The sequence below is a fragment of the Zingiber officinale genome, chromosome 7A (assembly GCF_018446385.1).
Source record: "Zingiber officinale cultivar Zhangliang chromosome 7A, Zo_v1.1, whole genome shotgun sequence".
In the NCBI taxonomy this organism is placed as follows: Eukaryota; Viridiplantae; Streptophyta; class Magnoliopsida; order Zingiberales; family Zingiberaceae; genus Zingiber; species Zingiber officinale.
Window position 1 is genome coordinate 135,414,924 of NC_055998.1, and position 8,942 is coordinate 135,423,865.

Genomic DNA, 8,942 nt, shown 5'->3' on the forward strand with positions numbered 1-8,942 from the left:
ACAATCGCGAGTTGTGACTCAATGGAGGTCGTCGAAGGTTACAGCACCCTCCGTGTCTTAAGGAGGTCGTTGCATGGTCGCAGCACCCTTAACAAGCGACCTCGGGCATAAAGTGTTGATGCAGGCAAAATGTTGGGCAGCACCAGATGATCAAACTCACGTTTTGATACCCAAGTGTTGAATGTGCTGACAGAGAAAGATCTCATGAGGACCAGACACTAGGCAGCAAAGTCCTAATGGATCAGGAGAACTGGGCACTAACTAAGAAGGTCTTAGTGGATCAGGAGCACCAAACACTAGGCAAACTAGATAGGTTGATAAACTAAACATCTAATTGAACACACTTGATGGGTCAGCAAGACCAGACATCAAGTAGGGGAAACCTTGATGGGTCGATCAAAAAGGAAGATCGGATGTTTGGCATAAAGGTAAAAACGGAAAGTCCTAGAGAGATCCTTATGAGAAGAAGACAGTGAGAACATGTCCCAATCTTGGAACAAATCTTAGGCATTGATCCGACTAAAAAACCAACCTGAATTTCGAAGCCAAAACAGTTGCTTAACTGTCATCATTAGAACATGCATAAAATTATAAATTGGGTTAGTTTAACTTTATTTTGCATAATTACTATACTTGTTGGACTAACTTTGTTTTTGTAAGAAACAAGAGTTTCAGTCAACTAAATAGTACTTTCGGTCGACTAGATAGTTCAAGCGACCGGGCGGTTCGAGTGACCGAACAAGAAGGTTTGGTAGACTAAGTACTTGAGATAAGATCGAACGGATATGATCCGACTTTAGAAGTGACTAATAAATCGGGCGACTAGACAAGTAGATGGAGCAGGATGCGATCAAACCCTAGAAAGGAAGTTCGGGATCAGTGGAGCATTTTGGAGGATCAGGCGACCGAAAAAGCAGATCGGATCGAAGCAGTAAGGAAAGCTAGGGATTGGTCGACCGTTCCAGGCGATTGGTCAACCATTCCAGGCGATTAGTCGACCGAAAAAAGCAAAATTCAAGTGTTGATTTGGCGCAATCCAATCTGGATTAGTCGACCAGAAATGGTGTCCATTGATAACCTCTTATAAAAGAAGCTCGATGGTAGAGGCTAAAAATAAACATTCATTCAATTCTTTCATTCATCTCTTCGTTCGAGCAAATTCTGCCCGTCTACACGTTGATTCTCTCTGATAATGCCGAAGTTCTACATTTAAAAGTTGTTAGTAACATTTTCATTTGTATTGCTTCTCATTTATAATAGAGGTATAGTAAAGTGTTACTATACTGCTTCAATTGTGAGAGGTTTCTCCGTCTCCGAAAGATTTTTCGGAAGTAGAAAATTAGAGGTTGCCTATTCGGAAAATGATCCAATGAATCATAGGCCTTAGAGTAGCAATCTTGTAGACTGTGAACCAAGTAAACAACGTATCTCTTATGTATTGTTTTTATTCCGTTGCATTCTGATTAGTTTTGAAAAAGAAGAAGAAAGTTTTAAATGAGTGATATTCCCCCCTCCATCACACTCCTCGATCCTACATGGAGGGTCACGACACCTCCGTGCCCCCAACAAAGGGTCATCACGCCCCCAAAAGAGGGCAACCGGGGAGTCACGACACTCTCTGCACTTGCAATGACCTTGTGAGGTTGCGCGATGACGCACCGATAGTGTCGGTCCCATGCTAGACAAGTAAATTTCATCAGTTTCAAGCGATATGACACAATATTTCAAACCATGATATGTGGAATCTGCCAAATTGCGAACCAGGTCACTCAACCAATCAATCACATCAAGTAGTCCTGGGTGTTATTATTCATCCCTTCTTAGTACATGTTTCATCCAAAGTAATTATCATTATAGGATAACTTATAATGTGACTAGAGTTGTTGAATGTATCTAAATCAGATAGAAAGTTAGGAACAAACATAACAATATAAAGGCTAGACCACTGAAATTAGGATAGTAGGAACATAACATGACGGTTTCTATGAGTGTGTACCCTGCATGGACATAAGGATGGAATAAATGCAAAAAAGATTAGTTATAAAGTTAATTTCCTCAAATCATAATGGTCTAAGTGAAAGAAATGTGATCCTAAAAAAGCTGAGAAGTTTTTATCAAATTTAGTAACATCCCATTTGATCTCATCCCTTGAAATTTCATGAATCGTAGATGTCATGTAACCAGTATACAATGAATTTAATAAAAAAATACAACTGCCACTCAGAAACATGAACAACATGCTGCACGTCGGGAAACTAACTACATATTTTTTTCAGAAAAAGAAATAGATAAAATTTAGGACGAGACCAACAAGCAAATGCAGTGTTCCATATTAGACAACAACTTTGTGTCGTGAACCCATTAGATAAGAACTAATTTGATGAACCAGATTCAACAAAGAATCAAGTGGATGCTTATTCCAGCTATTTTGAAGAGAAAGAAAAGGAGAAACCCCACCCAACTGATGAAGGATTTGATAACAAGACCTTTGCAAGCACTACAAAGGATCATACTAACTAAATCGGAAGCTTTGTGCTTATTCCCGCTATTAGCATTGATGGAATCATGGAACCATATTCACAGCCAATATTGCAATTAGTGGACATATGCAGATCATAGTAACTTACTCAACAACTTCATAAGCATCTTCAATTGTGTATCGCTCCAACTTTGAGTAAGAACCTTTCCACAAATTTGGATATGAAGGTACCTCTAAAGGGAATGATTCTTCATCTAAAATGTGCCAATGAAGAACATTCTACTGAATGCCATTCTCAGTGTTAGAAATTACAATATATGAAACAGAAATGTTCAAATGAATGAATAAGTGAAATAGAAGCCATAAATTTCTAAAATGAATGTTCCTTACAAGTTTAGCATAGGACATAGCATCAATCACTTGCTTAATCACATTCACAGGTAAGTAATGCCGTGAGGTGTCTACCACATTGATATATGAAGAAAACATCAGTATTGACATGGGAAGTATGAAAATTGAGCTTCGCAAAGTTGAATAGATACATAACCTCCTTACCGATTAGAAGCCCTCGGAAGTTAAATCGAGGTTCGTCTTTGATGGACCATGGCGCTTTCTGAATTTCAACACTTTTATTTTCGTAGTTGGGTATGCATAATTGACTGAAAGTCTAGATTGAATTAGTTTAATCAGCAAGAATCTTAGTCATTTTCACGTATCTGGATAAAACAGAACGTGAACTTTCATGAAAAAATTCCGGTTCTTGCAAAAGAGCAGATGAAGAGCATGGTTTTCTATTGGTTGATATGAATGGAAATGTTAGGCAATTTGTAACATGAAAAATATGAGTTCACCGGTTCAATAGCATAAAAACTGAGATAACACCAAGCATATTTTAAACATTCAAGCACTCATTACAAATAAATGTTTTGGAGAGAAGGAAAACCTTGCCATGAATGAAATGTAACAGGTGTAGACTTGCAATACAATTATGCTATCCTAGAAAACACGAAATGATTTGCAATCAACAAACAAATAGGTATTCAGAGAATAAAATAAATTGTTATTCGGTGAGCTAAATTGTGACTATAACCAAAATATAGATGAAGACGTATATATTAAGGAAATTTGTTGTTATGAATTATGATAGAAAATTGATTCTTGGAACTCTTACTCTCCCTCTCTCAACCTTCTCTCTCTTCTTCTCTTCTCATCCAACTCTCCTCTTCAAACTCCATACCAATATATGTCAAAAGACACTAGTTGAATCAAACAGCGTGAAAGTGTGAGGGATGAAGGAAGACTACAAAAATTCTACTAAACACAATTAAAAAATATAAAATGACTTTGAACAGAAACGGTGGGATCCATATAATATACCCTAATGGCTTGGAAATTGGACATGATTTTTCATCTTAATTCAAGTATGTTCTATGCCATATATATTGCCAATAGTTTGCAGCAAAGAGCTGATTGACACTTCTAGGGGCTCTATGAGAGAGGGAAGTTCTAAGAGGATTTAGGAAATAGGAAGGGTTGTACAGTAACATTTTTTAACTCTTCGGGAATTCCAAAATGTTGTTTGTCCAAGATGTGTATGCCACATGATGGCATAGGATTGAAGTTTCAAATTCCATGAGCTTGTATACCAGAACCAGTAAATATGTACTAAGTTGATGTTTATATGTGTATATGATTGTCAAAAGACTCAATTTTTTCCTTTATCCTCAACACCATCAATGAGCGTGAGTTTGCCCTACAGATGCTCATACATATTTTGGACTATCAATCTGGTGTGAAAAAAAGTTATTCCTCTTGTATCCTTTATTTATCCTTTTACATCATGTTACATTCAGGAAACAACATTTAGTGTATTAAAATAGTGAATGCTGATGTGCCTTAATAGACAAGTAGCCTTATTACTTCAGAGCATCCATCATTTCAGCACTGTTCAAGTGACCTAAAAGGCCAAAGAGTACCACTAATACTTAGACTTACCATTTCTACCTTGTGAAAGCATGTCAGACTCAAACACTTGACACTTGAATCTGATATTCTAAGTGGACACTTGATACTGTTGTTCATGTACCAAAAATTTTAGAAGCTATTGTGTAGAATACTTAGATCCACATATTATTGACTTGGCATATGCATAGAAAAAAAATGGCATGCTTAGCTACACATTATTAGACCTCAACATGCATAGGACAGGTGGACAAAAAAAAATGATGATGATGAATGTTTGCCTCAGACAAAAGCACCCAGGAAACTAGTGGTATTCATGCTCTCTTCGATGATTAAGTGACTAGGGCAAAAGAAAAGTTCTAGATTAAAGAAAATTATGTTCTATTTTTGATAAAAAGTAAAAAATAAGTTATTGTACTCAACAAACTAGAGTGTTACAACTTTTGTTGTATTTACTCTACAAATTTAGCTCGAGTTTCCAATACCTAGATGCAGAAAGTTGAAAATGGCATGCATTGGTTAGGACTAACAAGATCAAGGGTCTGTTATTGTCTGTATTATTTGATATATTATCATATATTCTCAATGAAGGCATTAGTAACACTAAGAAGAGTTAAAATATATCAATAAAGGTTAAATAAGAGGAGCACAGCATACAAAAGTTGCCAATATATTGAAGCTTTAACTAAGTTGACTAGCATCTCAACAATACCTCTAAGCCTCGCAGAGCCCCGTAAATAGTATTAGCCTGCAAAGATATGAAACATTTAACAATTATAGCAAGCTGGAGAAAAAAAGTCAATTTCAAAAATATAAAGAACTTCATCAATTATGGAAGAAAGATCACAGTAATCTTTTGATATGCATGATTATCAGCTCGCTAAAGAGTAGTTAGAGTAGACAAACAAAATATTTGATGAAATGCAACTCTTCGAGTGCATGATTGTAACAAACAAAAGAGAGAACTATATGAAAGAGATGAGGCTTAAGGAATCATCAGTACATTTATGGTATAGCTTTGGCATGGTGTTGTGCCGACTCTTGACACACACTAAATCATATGCCTAGATGAATTTAGATGGGTTTTACTCATTTTAATACTCTTTCAGTTTATTTTCTTTCCAGAGAGATATTATAGCAATTAGATAGTGAATTGAATTAAAGTTTTGTTATATTGTATTGATACATGACACGCTTCGGCATGTGTTAAAAATTGATGACATAAATTTAGATGGGCTTCCTTCACTTAGATTTTCTACTTCTAATAAGACTATATCAATTATATAGTGGACTTAAAAAATAAATACTGATTTTTTATTCACATGTTGAGATGAATACTTATAAGCTTACTCCTATAATTTATTCAATTTAAATTGTTTAATTTGAAATATAAGATAATTCAATTAAATAATCAGTTGAATTAGAAATTTAGAAAAAAAATAGATAAAAAGAACAAAGAGTACTTGAATTCATCTTAACAGATGACGATGTCTGCCAAAATATGTACCAAGTGTCAATGCGGCATAATATTTCATCGCACGGTTGACGTGGGTGGCACACAAGCAAGGTAGTCAAGATCGAGATACCACTTAGCAACCAAAAGAGGTTCATAAGTTCATATCGTAAAATTAGGGCATGGGATCATGAGATCCTATAATTTAATTAATTTTTAAAACTATATTTGGCATGTATATTTGGCAGAAACAAAGATACATTCAATCTTTATATAGCAAATAACAACTTCTATAAATAAATATATGATGTATGATAATGGCAATAACTAAAAAGGATACCTGTAATGAGTTAAAGGGAATTTATATTGTCTCTAGTCAAGGTTGTTAGGAACAAAATTCTACATATGAACGGTAAGCAAAATAGGAACGGGTCATAGATTTGTAAATTCTTACCCAATTTAAATCCCACTAGGGATATAGATTGTTTAGGTTAGTTTGGATGACGGGATAATAAGATCCTAAGGTTTGGTTTGCAATCTTGACAACCGTGGCTACAAGGATTTTATCTTGCCATTGAACTAACTGCATACAAGGATAAATAATATATAGATTTTTGACATCGCTTCCACTTAAAATTGATGGGAAAATATAGAAAAATGGTGTTATTCATATGAATTTCATTAATTTAATTTCATCATACTCCTTAAATAAACATTGTGATAAGTTGTAGAGAAGAAAAGAATATTTATTAATTAGATTGATATGATAAAGGACATCATAATGCACCTATGTAGTACTAAAGATACTGGGAGTGTGACATTTGATCTTCTTGTAACTGTAGGTTATGTAAAGGGCCAACTTTAGTAGTGTGGATCCTCTGGACTGCACTTTCTGATCCAAAGGATGGACCAATTCATACAGGTGGGGTCCATGGAACCCCACCTATGAGCGGCCCCTAGTCCAGGAGCGGACGGTCGCGGTCCAGAGGATCCCGCCTACAACTTTAGTCCCTATTCTCTTATATTAGTACTAGATGAGCACGCTAATCATATTAAAAGCAAACCTGTTTGTGGTGTCGTTATGTGTAGACAATATTGTGTTAGTTAATGAGATTTTACTAGATTAAATTAGAAACCTGAATATGGAGAAAAATGATGCATATAAGAAATGTGATTTCAATAATAAGAAAAGAAATGAAACAATTAGATGAATATGGAATAGCACATTCTGCTGTTTAGGAGGATTTCAAAGTGGTGGCAGCATAGTGACTGCTTATGGCAGCCTATTGCATATGCATTATACATAAGGTTAAGAAAAATTGTTTGGTTCATTGAGATGTATTTAAAATCAACTAAAGTGACTTAAAACCTTAAAGGACACTATTAAATAGTTTATTACTTGTAAGTGCTACCTTAAATATTTATTTGCAAGTTTAAATATTTTTAATCAAGTTTTAAAATATCACTCTACTTCGGAGTTCAGTATTCTGCTGGAATGGTTTTGTTTTGGTACCATACCAAGCCAGCACTTGACAAGTTTTGGCATGTTTAAAAGCATTCCAAGATCAACTGATGTTTAATAAATAATCTTCTTCCAGTTAACTTCCTTACCTCCAAATATAATCCAATAGCAACTAGAAATTTAATAAAATTAAAAGTTTGGAGTAACAAATTTTACTCATTCTGACCATCTTGACTAAATGATTGTAGCATCCTAATTGGATTAAATCCATAAATCTCTAAGGTTACAAAATGCTCCCAGAATTAATTTCTCCATTTATTCATAAACATCTAATTCCTTTATTAATCACCAGAACTCACAAAATTAAAATCGAAAACTTAAAGTACAACATATGTGTAATTACACACAAATCTAGATCTAGTTAACATATGTGCATCTAGTATCATCCCAAAAACTTAGTTCTTTATGTTAGTAAAAATTCATACATATGAAAAGGTAAAACTGTCCTGTGGTGAAGTTGGCAAAGAGTGAGGTTGAAAATATTGTGTCATGTCATGTTGAAGAGTCGTGATTAGGAATCCCAGTTTGCTTTTCCAGAGGAGAAACTTTAGTTGACTACTTTTATTCAATTATGTGTTACAACTAATAAGATGTTTGATTATTCTGTATGTCATGATTTATACAAGATTAAGAATCTCATAAATTAACCAGCGCTATCAACTAAACCAGACACAATGTTTGACTTTTTTATATCAATTTCGTTGAAAAGAATAAAATCTTACTAACAGTATACAGTGCATTATGATAATGAGCATTAAGATTATTTACTTTCGAAATGGTGATTGAATTAAGCAATGTACTTTCCTTAACCACACTGATAGCCCTACTCAGAATAAATCAGTATGACTATGAATGCAGTTCTACCGTTGGAGACAGCATGATATAAAGCATTATCATTACCTCGATCGTAGCTCCTTTAACAACTGAAAGCTCATCTCCTCTACCCACGTATAGCATATAGCTCTCATCGACACCAAATTGAAGCTGCTTACAAACAGATCAATCCCATCCACCAAAACAACGAAATAAATAAACAAAACAACCAACAAACAATTGCAGAACCAACCAACCCCCACCGTATCATTAGTTGAAGAAACGATCACCGTCATCTTCGCGACATCGTACTCTGCGGAGCTCCGGCGAGCGGACCTCTCCCAGTGCGTAAAAATCAGATCTTTATACCTCTCGAACGCATCAGTTACGATTTCTAAGTAGTCTCCGGGTACCTGGAGGTCGAGCGATAGGTCAGGATCCACGTAGAGGATACCATCGCCGTGACTGAATTGCTTGGGAAGGGGCCAGAGGTAGACAGGGGAATCGTTAGTGGAGGGGATCCAGTGGCGACGAGGGATGCTCCGGCGAGGGATGCTCCGGCCATGGGAGGGCGGGGTGAGGAGGGAGAGTAATATGAGGAGGAGGAAACAAACGGCCTCGGAAGGCATGACGGTGGAGGAACGCGAGACGGCGGAGGATGATGGAATTGGTGTGCCTTGGTGGCGGTGGACTTGGAACTGCGGTGTTGTAAA

General features: G+C 35.8%; 1 protein-coding gene across 1 annotated transcript in view; it reads right to left on the minus strand.

Annotated features, from left to right (window-relative positions):
- Positions 1-8,942, minus strand: part of LOC122002717 (beta-hexosaminidase 1-like) — a 59,532-nt gene extending 50,590 nt beyond the window's left edge. Inside the window, exons 1-6 of the mRNA XM_042557990.1 lie at positions 8,493-8,942; positions 8,317-8,400; positions 5,154-5,189; positions 3,035-3,146; positions 2,870-2,940; positions 2,628-2,758 (exon numbers count right to left, since the gene is read on the minus strand). Of these exons, the coding sequence (XP_042413924.1) occupies positions 2,628-2,758; positions 2,870-2,940; positions 3,035-3,146; positions 5,154-5,189; positions 8,317-8,400; positions 8,493-8,858 (800 nt within the window). The 5' untranslated portion in view covers positions 8,859-8,942. The remainder of the gene's footprint in view (positions 1-2,627; positions 2,759-2,869; positions 2,941-3,034; positions 3,147-5,153; positions 5,190-8,316; positions 8,401-8,492) is intronic.